The 17019-nt window shown below is 54.3% G+C and overlaps 2 protein-coding genes across 3 annotated transcripts; both read right to left on the bottom strand.

Moving 5' to 3' along the window:
• Positions 1–1554: 1554 nt before the first annotated feature.
• On the bottom strand, positions 1555–10146 carry TRIM65 (tripartite motif containing 65). 2 transcript variants are annotated; one of them, XM_079134687.1, is made up of 6 exons: positions 8625–10146; positions 5655–5750; positions 5191–5424; positions 4930–5107; positions 4733–4801; positions 1555–4296 (listed from the first exon to the last, which is right to left on the bottom strand). In XM_079134687.1, the coding sequence occupies exons 1-6, from the start codon at positions 9024–9026 to the stop codon at positions 3722–3724; spliced, it is 1554 nt and encodes a 517-aa protein (XP_078990813.1). In that variant the 5' UTR covers positions 9027–10146; the 3' UTR covers positions 1555–3721. The 2 variants fall into 2 exon arrangements, with proteins under 2 accessions (XP_078990813.1, XP_078990814.1); XM_079134688.1 differs by lacking the exon at positions 5655–5750.
• Positions 10147–10298: 152 nt separating this feature from the next.
• MRPL38 (mitochondrial ribosomal protein L38) lies at positions 10299–15295 on the bottom strand. Its single transcript, XM_079134689.1, has 9 exons — positions 15147–15295; positions 14882–15061; positions 13440–13574; positions 13153–13361; positions 12503–12575; positions 12329–12374; positions 11168–11326; positions 10742–10878; positions 10299–10634 (listed from the first exon to the last, which is right to left on the bottom strand). The coding sequence occupies exons 1-9, from the start codon at positions 15211–15213 to the stop codon at positions 10498–10500; spliced, it is 1143 nt and encodes a 380-aa protein (XP_078990815.1). The 5' UTR covers positions 15214–15295; the 3' UTR covers positions 10299–10497.
• Positions 15296–17019: the final 1724 nt, after the last annotated feature.

Below are 17019 nucleotides of genomic sequence, written 5' to 3'. Positions count from 1 at the left end.
GGTTTAGAAGAGGAGCTCTTGATCACGGCCGTCCCTTGTTTGCCAAGACCCCCGGGCATCTGGAGGCTCAGGCATGAGCACCACCCTGATCGGAGCTGGCTGCGTGGATTTTGGATTTGCTGAGACCACAGACCTGTGTGGTTCGGAGGGGAAGGACTGCTCTCAGGTTGCAGAGATGTGTCCCAGCCAGCCCTCTGTTCCCCTACCAGCTGCCCAAAGTCCCCTCTGCTTGAGAAACTCTGCTCCTTCAGGGTGATGCCTTTTTTTTTTTTTTTTTTTTTTTTTTGAGACAGAGGCTGGCTTTGAACTTGTGGGCTCAAGCCATCCTTGACCTAAACCTCCTGAGTATCTGGGACAACAGGCTGTACCACTGCTTCTGGCACGGTGGTGGCCTCATAATAGCACATTTCCATGATCAGAGTTTCAAAGTCGTTGCCCAGTGTCTGAAATCTTTTTGAAATAGTTGACTATCAGGGGCAAGGGTAACTGACACTTTGGGCTTAGCAGGAACTTGTTCACACCTGCCTCTGGCACCATCCTTACGAGGACTCTGTCCTATAGGGCGGCAAATGGAAATCTGACAGGTTACACGTCTTGCCATAGCTGGTTCTGCGGAGGAGGAAGGGGAAGGTGCAACCTGAATAACTAAACTGCGCACAAGAGTCTGGCTGCAGTATTGCTTAATAAACAAACCCACAAAGAGAACAATAACAAGCCAGAAACGATTCAGCCGATGAGAACAATTAGAAAGCTATTCCTAGTTTTACTGCACCTCCTTTGAAGGGGATCCAGACTGTGCCCCTAACAGCACTTGTTTTCTTTTATGCTTTTTCCCCCTCTCTAGACTGGGGATGAATCCAGGGGAGTTCTACCACTGAGCCGCAGCCCCAGCCCCTTTTAAAAAAATATTTCATTTTGAGATGGATTCTCACCAAGTTGCTGAGGCAAGCCTTGAACTTGAGATCCTTCTTCTTCGGCTTCCCTGAGTAGCTGAAATTACCTGCGAGTGGTAATCACTGAGCTTGGTTTTCTTTATGCAATTTTTTTTCCAGTGCTGGGGATCCAACCAAGGCCCCATGCATGCTAGGCAAGCATGTCACCACTGAACTTCATCTGCAGTCACGAGGTGAGAAGCAGGGCAAGAGTGGAGTTGGCAGTGTTGGCAGTGGCCGGGAATGGTTATGGTATGGAAGGAAGATCTTTTCTCTTTTTGCCAAACACAGTCGAGTATCTCTTATTTGAAAGTGTTGCAAATAAAGTGTTTCAGACTTTAGAATATTTTCATGTATATGAGGTATTTTGGGAAGAGGGCCCAAGTGTGAATATGGAATTCATTTCTTTTTGTCGTCGTTGTTCTTTCTGGTTATACATGACAGTAGAGTATATTTTGACAAACTCTACATACACAGAGTATAACTTCCCATTCTTGTGGTTGTACATGATGTGGAGTGTAATCATATGTGAACGCGGGAAAGTGATGCTGGTTCCTTCCACTGTCTTCCCCATTCCCTTCCCCCCCTTCCCTTCCTTCCCCTTTGTCTAATCCACTGAACTTCTCTTCTTCCCTCCCCTGCTATTTTAGTCAGCTTTTTCACTGCTGTGACTAAAAGACCCAACTGGCACAATTGTAGAGGAGGAAAAGTTTATTTGGGGCTCACGATTTTAGAGGTCTCAACCATAGACAGCAGGCTCCATTCCTCAGGGCTCAAGGTGAGGCAGGACATCATGGTGGAAGAGTGTGGCAGAGGGAAGCAGCTCACAGGATGATCAGGAAACAGAGAGAGACTCCACTCTCCAGATATAAAATAAATACCTCAAAGGCACACCCCCAGGGATCCACCTCCAGCCACACCTGCTGGCCTTCAGTTGCCACTCAGTTAATCCCATTCAGATTAATTAATTGATTGGGTTAAGACTCTCATATCCCAATCATTTCTCCTCTAAACCTTGCATTGTCTCACACATGAGTTTTTTGGGGGACACCTAATATTGAAACCATAACACCCCCTTATCGTGTGTTAGCATAGCAGACAGAACATTTGGCCTTTGGTTTTTTTGGGATTGGTGTATTTAAAATTCAATTCTGTTTCATGTCCACCTTACACATGAAAGGTGGCCCGTGGCTCAGTGGTTAAGTGCCCCTGGGTTCAATCCTTGATACTTAACAAAACAAAACAAAAAACCCAAACACTTCATTGTGCCAGGCACACACCTGTAATCTCAGCAACTCAGGAAGCTGAAGCAGGATGATTGCAAGTTCAAGGCCAGCCTTAGCAACTTAACAAAAACCTATCTCAAAATTTAAAAAAATCAAAGAATTGGGGATGTGCCTCTCAGTGGAAAAGTGTTCCAGGGTTTAAGCCCCAGTATGTACCCTCCAAAAAAAAACCCTCAAAATTTTTATTGTGAAATGTTTATTTATGAGTACTTAAAACACAGCTATTTAAAAATTTACAAATGCAGACATCCTTGTATACACCACCCAGACTATGAAGTAGAACATTTCAAGTAAAAAAAATGACTTTGGGCTGAGTGTGTGGCTCAGTGGTAGAGCATTTGCCTAGCATGCACAAGGCCTAGGGTTCCATCCACCCTCAGCACAGGAAAACAAAAAACAGCCCCCAAAACAAACAAAAACTCCTGCCAAATGGTCCAGCAGCCCCTCTTTGGAATGAGCACAAACATACAAGGATCTTCATGGAAACATGTTCTGGAATAGCAAAAACCAAACTGAAACAAAAGGAGCTCACGCCTGCCAGCACCTACACACTTCTCTACATCTGATATCTGTAACCCACAGGGCGGGTTAATGGGAGGTAGAGGTCTTGCCATGCCAATTTGCCTAAGTCACCTGGCTGGGCAGTGGCGGGTGGGCAGTCACATGGCTCAGTGCCGCAGATCTGCCTGTAAAAAATATCCAAATGCTCATTGTCTGAGTCAGATGCAGTGGTGCTCGTCTGTAATCCCAGCAGCTCATGAGGCTGAGGCAGGAGGATCACATGTTCAAAGCCAGCCTCAGCAATTTAGTGAGTCCTTAAGCAACTCTGTGAGACCCTCAAAATAAAAAGGGTGGGGGATGTGGCTTAGTGGTTAAAGTGTCCCTGGGTTTGATCCCTGGAACCAAAAAGAACCACAAAATGTTGTCTTATGACAAATAATTCTACTTTAGGAATTTAACCTAACCCTAAATATGGCCAAAACTTCCTGCTAAAAGTATTCATCACAGCAATATTTTTATAGCCATAAATAAAACTATTTGAATGTTCAATAATGGGTAAATAAATTTGATAGTCATTAGACTGTTTCTTGGAGTCATTTGTGGTTCACCTGCCTTCGTGGGGACTGCTTTTTTGTCTGCATGGTCTCCTGGGGGGTAAACTAGGGCTGATAGATCTTATTTGGTCACCTGTGCTCCTCTGGAAGGCCAGGAGTACCATGGGCACTGCTCTAGTCTGTGAGGCACAGGTAATGCTAAGAACTAGGTTCTGCTCAGGACTAAGGTCTCCTATTTTATCCCCTTCCGGTCCCTGTTCCCTTCAAACAGCTAGAAAAGTAAACTCAGTTTGGGCTCCCCATTGCCTCCCTCTGAGTTCATGGAGGCCAATGTCTAGTCCTTCTAGAACTCTGGCCTCGGGTCCCCAGGTCAGAGGCTGGGCTGCACTTGGGCATACAAGGCACAGTGGCACCTGTCCCTAGCCAAGAGTTCCATCCTGTGCCTTCCTCAGTTGAAACCTGAGGTCTCTCCCTGGGATCCTGCAGGGAGCTTGGCTCCAGGCCGATGGCACAGGGTGAGGGTCCTGCCCTCTAGGAGCCAGAAAACCGGGCAAAGGGGCCGGCTGAAGAGGGCATGGAAGGTGTGCAGGAGCTTGGTCTGCGGCTCCAGGCTGTAGAAGGTGAGGCAGCCTGAGGTCAGGTCCAAATCCATGCCCACGAGCCGCCCAGACAAGCTGGGGAGGCGCTGGGCCTCTCCCTCGTGCCAGGCCTGGATGCTGTCCTCCTGCACACAGAGGCCCCAGGAGGAGGGCCCACGGCCGATATTGTCTGTGTGGGTTCCCTGCTTGTGTCGCGTTAGTTCTGGGTAGGCGACACCCAGGGTCACTGAGTGGCCAGAAGCACGCACCTCCCAGTAGTGCCGTCCAGCCTGGAAGCTCTGGGAACACTGCACCTGCCAGAGCTCAAAGCTGCCTGGCCTCGCCGGTCCCCGGGGCTGGCGATGGTGCTTCACCTGCTGGTTCTGGTGGGACAGGCGAAAGTGGCGGTTGGCACTATCTGGGTCAAAGGTGAGATTGCGATAATCTGTTGGGGAGAGATGGACACAAGTGGGCAAAGGTGCCATCCTTTCCCTGGGGCGGGGGGAGAGAAACCACCAAATATCTGCCAGGCATACTGCAGGCTGAGCACTGGGTGTCATCCAGCATTTAATCCTTACTGCCCTTCTGAGGTGGAGTCGTCTATGAGCTCCACTTCACAGGCGAGAAAACTGAGGCTCGGGGTAAGCTAACTTGGTAAGGAGTGAGATGAATCATGAGGGCCTGCAGGTCTACGTGATCAGAATCTCTCCTTTAATACTATGCCGGTTTCACCTGCTGCAGGGCAGATGTGGACGAGGTGTGCATGGGAAGGACCATGGGACAGATGACTCGGACAGGACAGCCACAGCAGGTGCCTCCTGACATGCTCACACAGACATGCACAGCACAGGTACACACAGACAGGTCTTGGGCCTCCTTACTCTGCCAGAGTTTCCTCCTCAGTGGACACACCGGTGTGCTTGAGACCAGTGCCAGGGGACCTGGGGCCTCTAGGGGACAAAGCAGCGTTAGGGGAGTGGATGTGGAGGCCAGAAAGGCTGAGCCCTGCCCTTTCTGCCTCTTAGTGGGAGAACATCTGGGCCCAAAAAGGTAGGGAGAGGTCTGGGGTCAGCCTTACCCATGGGGCCCGAGTCAGCAGCCTTGGCTGGCACCCTGGGGGGGTTCCCCTCTTCCAGGAGAAGACCACATAGCAGGCTCAGCAACTCCTTTAGGTCACCCAGCTGCTGGTCTTCGTCCCACTGTGGAGGGGTCAGTGGCCCAAGGGGCCCTGGGGGCTCAAAGAGCTGCTGTGACTCCTGAGAGCCCAGGGAAAACTGCAGTGAGCCCAGGCACAAGGGCAGGGAAGCCTGGCCTGGGCCACCACCCTCGGGCCTGGTACCTGCAGGAAGGTCTGGTCATCCACTTGCTCCAGGAGACCCTGGACCCTGTGGCCATATTGAGCCAGGGCCTCCAGGTGGCTGTGCAGCCGCTGCTCCTCTTCCCCGGCCTGTGTCAGTGCCTGTGTCTTGGCGGTCTCGATGCCCTTCAGCGCTGAGGCCCTCCGCATTTCCAGGGCCTGCAGCAGGCAGCTGAACTTGCCAGAGACCACTGAGGCCAGAGTGCAGGCCGCGCTCTGTGTGGGCACAGGAGGAGCATCAGGGTGGCCAGGCCCTGCACCGCACCAAGGCAGACCTGGGCTCAGGGGGAGGATGTGGGAAACCTCTTCCCCCAGGGGCCCAGCATCCTGCCCAGTCCCTGCTGCCAGGAGGTGTGTTCAAGATAGCTCACATATCCAGAGACCCTCTGATGCTGTCCACAGGACAGTGTGAGGATATGGTGGGGTGAACATTGACAGGCCCATACCTGGATCTGGCTGCTTTGCTGCTGCAGCTCCTGGAGCTGGGCCTTGGCCTGAGTGGCCTGCTGTTGGGTGATCTCCAACTTGGCTCTCAGCTGGGCCTGTGGTGCCCACCCAGGCAACAAACAAGAGAGGGCCAAAATTGGCTGTGAAATCTCCCTTAGATCACCACCAACACCAGCAGAAGCTGGGCACCCTCCATGTGCCACCCACGTCTAGGGTGACCAGAGGGTTAGCACACAGCACCAGCCTCAGCATAAGCCTGGGAGAGCTAGGTCAAGTCCCAGGGAGGCCTGGACAAAGCCTCTGCTTCCACTGCTGCAGATGGTGCATGGGCAGCCTAGAAACCTTGGGTTGAAGATCCAACTTCCAGTTCCTGATCCACTTATGCCTCTTGAAACCTGAATAACCTGGGGCAGATCCCCTACCCCCAGGTGGGCAATAGCCTGTTCTCCACCCCCAAGCAACAAATGGGAGCAATAATGCTGGTGTAGGAGAACTTGTAGGGAAAGGGCATTTGCAAAGTACCAGAGCTATCTGACAAGTGGACACTCCAGTGCGTATGGGCCCGTGTGGCAGAGGGACCTCTCTTTGGTTGTGTTGATTCCCTTGAGGATTGAAACATGTTCTCACGGGAACAAGAAAGACCACGCTGATGCCGGAAGTCCCTGTTCCCTGGCCACTGCTAGGACTTGGTTCCTGGCACCTGGTCAAGACTTACTACTCCATTCTGCTCCTCCCAGTACCACGCTGAGGTGGAGACTAGTATCCACTCAGATGAGGAAATGGGCTAAGTGAGGCTGATAATTGGGTCAGTTCTCAGATCTTCCTAAGTCTAAAACTTGCCCAGACCCTCTGCCTCCAGCATTACAGTCCACTGAGAAATGTAGAAAGCTGGGGGACAGCCCCTCCTGGCTCACTCAACCCTCCCTGAGGGATGGGCCTCTGCCCCTTACCCCTTGGAGTATTCTCTCCAGTTGCCCATGTTACCTCCCCTCTCCAGCAAAACCGTTCCTCTGGACCATGTGCCATTTGGCAGAATCTCCTTCCCTGGCCCTGCTCCTGTTGCTGTGGTCTCATGGTCTCTGCTGCAGACTCTGGGCCTGGCTCAGTCTCCTGCACCTGCCATGAGCCACGAGGAACATCTCATTCTCATTCTCGGTGTCTTCAGCAGCCACAGGGATCGCCCTCCAATGTCCTGAAGCCCTTTCCTTCATTCCATCTCAGCCACTCACTCCTGTGACCTCCTAGCACTGCTTCCAAATCTCTGTTTCAGGCATTCATTTTCTGACCATCACCTCCTGACCCTTACTTGTTCCAGCTCATCTGTCCCTGTCTTCCCAACTCGGCAGACCCCAGCTATGCAACCCTCTTCCTCCCCATCTGATGGGCCTCCTGGCCACCATGCACCAGCATCCTGCCACTCCTTAGAGCACCTTCTCCCTGCCCGTCCCCTGAGAATTCATTCCAACAAGGGCACCAGCCATAATGGTGCCAATCCGAAGGCCATTTTTGTCCTCTCACCTCCTAGCAGCATGGCACACCCTGGATCACATTCTCCTTCCTGTAACCTACTGTCTCCCAGCCATCGTGCCACGCACTCTCCCAGTAGCTCCTGTTTGGTTTGACTGCAGGCAGGGCTTCCTCTGTCCCGGGCTCAGAAGACCTCACTCCTTTGAAGGACCATCTTTCTCCTTCCTGCTCATCTCTCCTCTGAGATCTTAACAGATGCCTATGATCCCTCTCCTGGTTTGCCCCACTGGTGTCCCCAATCCCAAACTCTGCTCTCCACTCATACTTCTCAGCACACATTAGCCCCAGCACTTGTTCAATACAGAAGCCCAGAGTCTCTAGCTGCTCACGTCCAGTCCCCTGCTTCCCACCTCCCCAAGGCACTGACTCTCTCGCATGGCTTTTCTTCCCCTGACTCCAGCTTCTCCTCGTCCCCAAGTTCCTGCTGTGGACCCACCTACTTGGGTCTCATCTCCTGCCCCCTCCATACCCCAACAGGGATCTGTCTTCATAAAGTTGGGATTTCACTGATGCCCTGTTCCTAGTCTTTGAGGGTTCCCCACCCCTGGGTCTCTAGAGACAGTCAGCTCCTCACCAGGGCCCACTGCTGCTCATGGTGTGGCCCCTGCTGATTTGGAAGACCTTCAGGAGAAGTGCCTGTTCCTTCCCACACACTGAGTGTGGCCCAGGCTGCCTGGTCACCGGGATGCTCTTCCTCAGATCCTTCTCCTCGTCTTGGCTGGCACTCCCTCAGCCCTCACAGTTACCTAAAAGCCACTCCCCCTCCCTCCTTCTGGCCCCAAGCAGGGTTGCCCTGTTGGCTATTGCACGGACACCTGCTCTCCTTTCTGCAAGTTATAATACTATGTGTTGCTGGTGGTGGTTGTTGTTTTTGGTATGGAGGAATTGAACCCAGAGGCACTTTACCACTGAGTGACATCCCCTGTCCTTTTTATTTCTGAGGCAGGGTCTCATTAAATTACTGAGGGTCTCACAAAGTTGCTGAACTTGTAATCCTCCTGCATAAGTCTTCCTAGTTGCTGGAATTACAGGCATGCGCCCTGGTGCCTGACAATGTATTCAGTGACCCCTTAAGTGGATCCTAAGTCTCTCCAGGGCAGAGACCACAGATGATTTACTTATCAGTATGTTCTCTCTCCCCTCATACTGCAGGGTTCTGCGCATTTACCCCTGCACACGACATTCCACCAGGGTCTGGAACGGAGTCGGGGCCCGTTCCAAACCCGCTGGCTTTGCATTCAACCGGAGGACTGTACTGAGCAGCTCCGGAGACCTGGTGGGCCCTGGTGGGGGCCGGTGACCCCATAACTAAGTCCGGGTTCTGGGCGCCTCCAGCCTCCTGCTGCAGCCGCCCGCCCCCGCCCGCGAGCGCCGCGCCGCGCCGCGCATCTGCAAGGTTGCGCGGCCCGGCCTCACCCGCCCGGTCGACCCGGCGGCGTCACCTCGCGCTCACGGCGCTCGGCGTCCAGCAGCGCCCGCTCGTGGAGGCCACAGTCCTGCACGGTGCAGACACTGCACACGCAGCGGCCCTCGGTGCGGCAGAAGAGCTCGAGCGGACGTCCGTGGTGAGGGCAGGGCGCGCGAGCGCTGGGGTCCGCGCCGGGGTCCGCGCCAGGGCCCGCGCGCAGCATCTCCAGCAGGTCGCTGAGCGCCACGTTGCGGCACGGCTCGGCGCCATCCGGGAAGGGCTGGCGGCACTCGGGGCACTCTTTCTGACAGCTGCGCCAACAGTTCTGGATGCAGGCCTTACAGAAGTTGTGGCCGCAGGGCAGAGTCGCCGGGTCCTGGTAGAGCCCCAGGCAGATGGCGCAGGTCAGCTTGTCCTCCAGCTGCAGCGCGGCCATGGCGGAAGCAGCAGGCAAGCAGGAAGGCAGGCAGGTCGGCACCTCTTAAAGGGACCGAGACTGGCTACTGCGGGCGTAGCTGCCGCGGGAGGAGCCAGCACCCCGCCTAAGAAGGCAACGTACCCACTAGGATAGGTGCTGGGCGCCGCGGATCTACCCTTGCGTGGTCCTTCCCTGACCGACGGTCTGCGGGGGCCCAGGCCACCCTGCTGGTCGGAGCTGGGCTCTGGTACCTCCATCCTGCTTCCCTAGGCCCAGCCTCCAGAGATCTAGAACCCCGCCAGGGCTGGAGGCTCTCTCGGCCAAGGGCCATCAAGGAACTTGGGCGGTTAAATGTAGGAGGCCTGAATAAGAACCCCAGGGCACAGCTGGAGCTCAATAAATGCTCCCTCCTGAGCAGAGGTGCTGTTGCACTTTTTCCTGGAGCTGTTTCCAGGCACTTACCAGATTGGGGCGTCTCCCTCCTCTGGGTTGAGTAATTTTGGTTCTTTTAAAATAAACAGCTAGATGGAAATTTCTGATCACCAAGAAACCAATAAACTTTTTTTTTTCAAGGGCCCCCTTAAAGGACACAGAATCACCCTCTAGCTGTCGAGCTTCATGTGACCTCCTGTTAGGGCGAGTTCCTGGCTTGGAATTTCAAGCTGTTCTGGAGCTCCAATTTTTATTGGGTAATCCAAACATTTCGCCTGTGGCTGAGCAGAGAAGGGGCTTGAGCACTTGCCCATGGCCTCCCTGGGCAACTTTCTGGCCAGGTGAGTCAGGAGGGGTAACTCCTAACCAAGCAAGCCTGATCATACCTCAGATTCGGCACCACATCCTCTGCAGTGATACACACCAGCATCTTTCTGGAAAAGGAGCTAGATCCCCCGCTTGACCTTCTGGAAGATGACCTTTAGGGAGGGGAAACACCTAGCCCCCCAGTGAGCCCTCCAGGGTCTTGGCATGGAGTGGTCTCTGCAATGAGTTGTTGCCTTGCCTGGCAGCATCTCATCCCAGGTATGGGGGCAGGAGTCTGCCACCTCGCAGAGGCACTGATGCTTAGGGCTGGCACATTTGTGTCAAGAGCTTATGGGACTAACCAAGGCCCAGGGCCCTCCTTTTCTTCTGTATGTCTCCAGAAGCCCCTGTATCATAGGTACCTGACCCCATCTGGAAGTGGAAGTGAGGGGTCACTTCCTGAGATGGGAAGAAACCCTCTTCCCACCCATGAAGCAGTACAGCTCCACCAGGGGCACTGTGGCTTCTCCTGGAATACAGACCCAGACCAGCAAGAGCAGAAACCGTCTTTATTCACACCCTTCCATTCCCACCTGACAGTCTCCTTTATTCCAAGCCTGGGGCCTGATGGGACAGGCCTGTAGAGGGGCTGCCTCAGGCAGGGGCCAGAACCCCAGAGCTTGGACCACAGGAGCGCTTTCCTTTTTCTGCCAGTCCAGCGAACCCTCCAAGGGGGGTACACTCCGACTGCTCAGTAGATGCCATAGGTGGGCTCATGACTGTCCCTATACCGGTCCAGATAGCGCAGGGGCTGACGGTGTGGGAAGCGCTTCTGCTTGGGGTGGTAAGGGGGTGGCCGCACAAACTCAAACACTGGCTCCCGCATATCTGCAAGAGAAGTGAAGGGCCCAGGGGTGGACTCCTGCCAGCAGCCATGTCCAGCCAGGGGACACAGGAAAGGTCCATGTGCTCAGGCCCACCCTGCTTCCCCTTACCCAGAAGTTGGTGGAAGGTTTGGGTGACTGAGTCATCCCAGCGGCACTGAAAGAAGGCCAAGCCAGCGGGAGTCATGGCGTCCTGGTGTTTCTTGTAGAAATCGAAAGTGTGGAAGGTCCGCTGGGCCAGTTGGTAGCTAGAAGACCGGCACATCTGAGAGGGAGGGGCACCAGAGCCTCCCCGTCACAGCAGCTGGCAGGCCTCTTAGGGCTGGCCTCTTATACTCTTCTACCAGTCTCACGGTTTAGATCAAGAGAGGACAGTGCTGGGGAGAGGGCTCAGTTGGTAAAGCGCCTGCCTCACAAGCACACGGCCCTGGGTTCGATCCCCAGCACCACAAAAAAGAAAAAAAAAAGGGACAGAGCAAGAGCCACCATGCTGGGGAAGCTACTCTGAGCCTGGGATATGTGTGGGGTACAAATTACCAGGGAGAGGGGCGGGTGTCCTCGGAGAAGTCCATTGGCTTGTCTTGCTTGAAGAGAAGAAAGGTAAAGCGGTGGAAGCCAGTGCCTCGGGCAGGGAAGGGGGGGAGGTAGGGACAAGTCTCCTGTCCATCAGTCACTCTGTTGCCTGGGATGTTGGTTCTGGTTGGAGGGAAGTATCAATTAACTGCCACTTGTAGGGTCAGAATGTAGACCCTCGAGGCTGATGTCATTCCCTGTGGGGACAGACCCTGGCCAATCTCTAGCCCCCAACATGATACAAACAGGTAAAGGGAGCAGGAAGGGCCCAGCAGCCAAAGGGAGACTGACAGCAAGGCCAGGCAGCCCATGTACCAGGACCTGGGAGCCAGGGGTCTGCTCAGGCAAGAGTTGGCCTGGCCTGGCACTGGGGTGGCAACTTTACCTGCCCAGGTACAACTCCCCAGAGGGGAGGGTCCTGCTCCACAGGTTGGTAACTGCAGTTGAATAAAAATGACAAACCAGCCTCCCACTTAACAGCTTTAATTACCCAGAAGTCCCAAAGCTGCGGTCACCTGCCTGACCTTACCCTGGCCTGGTGTTCAGAGCCAAGAGCCACTAAGAAAACAGAGGGCAGCCTGGTCTGGATTGCCTGGGGTGGGACAGCCCAGTGGCTCAACGACTGTTTGGAGATGTCGCAGCTGGCAGAGGCCTCGCCCAGTTCTTTCCCCCTTTGTCACAGGGCCCCTCGAAGGAGGTAAGACACTCGGTGTCAACATCCGGTTTTACAGGTGAGGCGATGGGCTGATGAAGAGGCTGTGGGAGCCAGCCAGGCCCACTGCTGCTTCCTTCTGTGGTCACCTTCAAGACACCACTTCATCCAAGGGCCCTGATGCCCCAGGAGGCACAGGTGCGGGCTCACCTCCTATGGTTAAAGGCTGGGGCTGGGGCTCAGTGCTAGAGCCCTTGCCTAGTGTGAGGCACAGGGTTTGATTCTCAGTACCACATAAAAATAAAAGCACTGTGTCCATCTACAACTAAAAAACATATATCTATATAAAAATAAATAAAACCTATGGCTAACCTATAGCGGAGCCAAGACTGAAATTCAGGGGCTGTTCTTTCCAGGTTCCCAGGGCGTCTCTGCATCCCCTGACCCAGCCCTGCCCCCAACCAGATACTCACAGCAGCCAGTGGACGTACTCGGCATCTGGCTCCAGCAGGTGTCCATCTGCACGGAAACACACCACTAACCAGGGTCCTCCCTTGGAAGGAGGTGGTGCTGGAGCTCTCCATCTGGTTTGGCCCAGTGCCCTGACCCAGGGGAGGCAGGAGGCTCAGCAAATCCCAGAAACCTACCCAAATTGGTGAGCAGCAATGTCCACATTGAACCCTCATCTGCCTCATAGGTCACCTCTGGGGCCTGGGCAGCCTGGCGGGGAGAGAACAGGAGAGCTGTCACTCCAACCAAGGACAGACAAGTACAAACAATTTCTGGAGGGCTACAGCTTGAGGGGGGTCTTGGAGAAGGTAGGGTTCACTTGGCTTAAATCAGGCCCCTTGACGGCTGCTCGGAGGCATGTGAGCAAAGAGACGCTTACAGAAGGAGCCCTGCAGAGTTGCCTGTCCTAAGACCTAAGTGCAAAAAGGACCACATGCCAAGGGATGAGGTCTGGGCCTGGGCTCCAAAGACAGTGGCCAGTCCCAGGAATGTGCAAAGAAGGAGCTTCTTTTTTTTTTTTTTTTTTTTTTTGGGGGGGTGCTGGGGATCGAACCCAGGGCCTTGTGCTTACAAGGCAAGCACTCTACCGACTGAGCTATCTCCCCAGCCCCAAGATGGAGCTTCTTTTTCCTGTTTTGTATTATTGTCTTTGTCACTGTCTTGTGTTGTTTCCCAGAAAATGAAAAAGACACGGAGATCAACAGAACCCTACCCAGGGGGTGTGAACGTGCGATGGGACCTGTCATGTGTGCCTGCAAGGCAGGGAGAAGGGCACACTGCATGGTACCTCAGTTGGAGTCACTTCATTGCCATGGTACACAGGCATCAGGTCCTCCTCACCCACAGCATAGGCCACGTGCAGGGGAACCCAGGGCACGAAAGTGGCACCGTGGAACAGGTCTCGGTAGAGGCCATAATACTCAGCCAGGCGCTGCTTGTGATAGGGGCCGCAGGTCCTCTCCCACTCGGCTCGCACAGCCTCCAGGGGGATGCTGGCTGGGAAGGAGCGAGGCCAATCAGGATGCAAGGTGGGGACAGGGACCCACCTGGGGCCCCTCCTCAGTGAGGGCTCACCTGTGCGGAGGCGAGCAGCCCGCTCCTCTTCCACATTGGTCCGAAGCTCCCGTAGGACCTGCTTCCGTTCCTGTAACTGTTGGGTCCGACAGACTGCGGGTGGAGGCAGTCCAATGTCAATTCTGTCTTTGGGATCTGTGGGGGAGGATGTGTTGGAGGAAGCAGGGTCCCATCTCTGGGCTGAGCTGCTGTCCCTACCTAGTCCTCCTGCTCTGCAGTTTCAGCCTCTGCTGCTCTTCCCCTTAAACACACTGTGCAGTCTGCTTCCCGGATCCGAACAGGGCCAAATAAACAACATATAAGATGCGGTTGTGCTTTCTGATTTCTAGACCAGGTCCCACTGAATCATGTGGGTCATGGGAAGTTGAAGCAGACGGACATCCTAATTAGTCAGGATTCACAACTGGCCATGGACATGCACCTGGTCCCTGGTGGGATGAACAGCTGAAGCCTGAAGGATCAATGAAGCACTTTTCACCTTTAATGGAGAGATAAACTGAATAACCTTGGAATTTTGTTAAAATTCAGATTTTGATTCAGGACCCTGCATTTCTTTCTTTTTCTGGGGTAGGGGAGTGGGACTGGGTATTGAACCTAAGTAGCCTAGTATATCCTGAGCCTTTAAAAAAATTTTTTTTTAAATTGTGGGGGCTGGTCCCCAACTTGCCATCTTCCTGCCCCTGGTGTTCCAAGTAGCTGGTATTACAGGCCTGCACCACTACACCAGCTCGGACTTTGCTGTTGTGGTTCTGGTCCCAGAACACAGTATAAGTAGTAAAGAGCTGGAGACTTTCAGTCCTATATCTTTGTCTATTTACATTAGACACACCATGTATCAAGCTCTCATCAGGAATGGTATTAGTTAAAAAATTTCTGTATCCTATAATCCTCACAGCGATTTGGTGACAAACCCACAATTATTTCATTTTACAAGGCGAGAAAACTTGAGCTCAGGAACTTCACCCGGAAAAGCTTGAGCTGTGGTTTAAATTAGGCTATTCAGAGTGCATGCGTATGCCTTTAAGCACCATAAAAACTGCCTCTATAAATGCTTTCAAAAAGGATGTGCTCAGTAAGAGTTCAGGTTGGGTCCCCAAGTCTCCTGGCCCAGGGCTTTAATTTAGCAAAGCACCGCACACCTTGTGCTAGGAACTGCGCGGGTGCAAGGATTCAATGGTGGGCAAGTCAGGCAGGATCTGCAGGGCGCTTGCTAGCTGCCGAGAGACCCAGTGGCCAGGGCTACGTGGAGTATTTTAGGAGCACAGAGGAGTCCCAACCGGAACGGTCAGGAAGGCTTTCAGGAGTGGCTATTTTAGAAGCTGGAACTCTAACTTGGCGGAGGGGATTTGCCCGGTAGGGCGCTGAACCGGCCGCAGCGCACAGAGCTGCCCGGTGCCGGGGGCTCGCCGGCCGCCTCCTCCGCGGGGGTCCGGGGCCCGCACCTGTCTTGTCCCCGAAGTGCTCCCAGTAGGTCCGCCACCAGTGCGGGGCCCGCGCCTCCTGCTCCGCCCGGCGCCGGTAGCGGTCGAAGCTCCGGTACTTCTCCAGCTGCTCCAGGCTGCTCACGTCGATGTCCGCGTTGGGCATCGGCCCCAGCGGGGGCGTCCGGCGGCTCAGGGCGGCTGCGGGCGAAGAGCGGGGCGTCACGCGGGCTCCGGCCCGGCGGAGCCCCAGGCCGCCAAGAGCTCCCCGCCCCAGGACCCTCACCCGAGGAGCCGAAGCCCCGCCACGACCGCCTCCCGCACAGCACGGTTCGCCACCAGGGCGCCGCCATCTTCGCGCAGGCCGCCGCGGGACGCCGGAGCCCGCCCAGCGCCCGCCCAGCGCCCCGCCCGGCGCCGACTCCTCCCCCGCCGGGGCCGCCTCCGGAAGTGCCCGGGGCCGGCCTGGCTGGAGTACGAGCGGCCACCAGGGGGCGACGCATCCCGGCCTTGAACCTCCTCCCGGAGCGCTCAGGGGCGCAGGCGCGAGTGCGGAGGCTGCGCTCATGGCTTCTGCAGAGCGCTCGAGGTGAGGTTTCAGATAAAGGCCTTCCCATCGCCGGTGTAGTTCCGTCACTTTGCCAAGAACCAGGTATAATAGTGCGTACCTTATAGAGCTGTTAGGAGGAGGGGATGAATTAACGTATAGAAGTTGAAGTACGTGCTAGCCCTAGATCTCCAATTTACAATTATCCACGCAGCAGCATAAGGGACTTGTTCACACGCACGCGGGATCGTCTCTGCCAGGGCTCAGCATTGCTCTGCGGATCCAGTCTAACAAGGTAGAACTTGGTAGCCGGGGTGATCTAGACCCTCTTCTGCCCCCGCCGCAGTCCCTCTGCCCTGGAACACAAGCTTCCAGCACAGCACACCCTCTGTTCCTCCACAGTTTGCTCTCCAGGCCAGAAAGCCTTTCCACACGTTTTCACTTTGGTCTTTTACCTTCTCACTTTTCCCTGTGGCCTGACTGCCTTGCAGCACCAGTAGAGAGGTCCCTCTGGAAAGTCTGCCCTGACATCCGAAACGGGGGCTGGTGGCAGGGTCAGTTGCTCTGACACTAGCAGAAGCTTGACCCTCACACTCACACTGAAATGGACTGAGGGTTCTCTCCATCCAGCAGGAAGTGGCCATACCTGTTTTCATAAACAGCAAACACCTAAACCTCTCACCATCACTTCTACTTCTAACAGTGTGCACCTGCTGTCTGCTAAGTGGTGAGGGCCATTCACAGGCCAGTAACACCTAGACCTGCCACGGAGGAGTGGCTGCTTACTGTGAGGTTCCCACCGACATACAGTGGAACTCAACAGTGTCAGCACAACTGGATTGTGCGTGGTCATTGTGGCCTCCTTTGCTGTTTCACCTTTTCATTTCTGAAACCTCTTCTGTGTGCCTGTAAAGCCACCCCAGGTCTACAGAAGGCCTCTAGCAGTACAGAGGCTTGGGGCTCAACCTGGTGGCTTGTACACTTCCTTTCTTATTCTCTCCGCCTGGAAGACCTTAAGAATGCGACTTGCTTCGACTTCAGTTATTTGAGAGTACTAGCATGGATTGCCACATGTCAACTTGAGGCAAATAATATGTATGACAACTCTTGGAACTTGAAGCAATGGCTCCACCAGTATTTCTCTAACAGGAGCTAAGCATTTGGATTATGACCATGAAGGAAATGTTAGTTTTTTCCCTCTGGTGCGGGGGATTGAACCCAGGGACATTCTACCACTGGGCTACACCCCAGCCCTTTTCAAAACTAGGAGACAGGGTCTTGCTAAATTGCCCAGGCTGGCTTCAAACTTGTGATCCTCCTGCCTCAGCCTCCCAAGTAGCTGAGATTCCAGGTGTGTCCCACTGCACCCAGCAGGAATTGTTACAGTTTTTGAATAGGGAAAGACCAGCAGATACTGACACTCCTGTATGCAGCCCTCTATGATGTCTGTGGCCTGGGAGAAAGTAATGTATAGTTAGGCTACTATGCTGGTGACAGCAATACTGAGCAGTTCCTGGCGCTGAGGAGTCAGTCAAGGGCCTGTGGGATGTCTCTTCTTGGCATGAGAGCACTGTCTCATCATGAGTGACATTACTGTCACCCGTCAGGGATC

The sequence above is a fragment of the Sciurus vulgaris genome, assembly GCF_902686455.1.
Source record: "Sciurus vulgaris genome assembly, chromosome: 3".
Lineage (NCBI taxonomy): Eukaryota > Metazoa > Chordata > Mammalia > Rodentia > Sciuridae > Sciurus > Sciurus vulgaris.
This window is presented reverse-complemented; position numbering and strand designations above follow the sequence as displayed.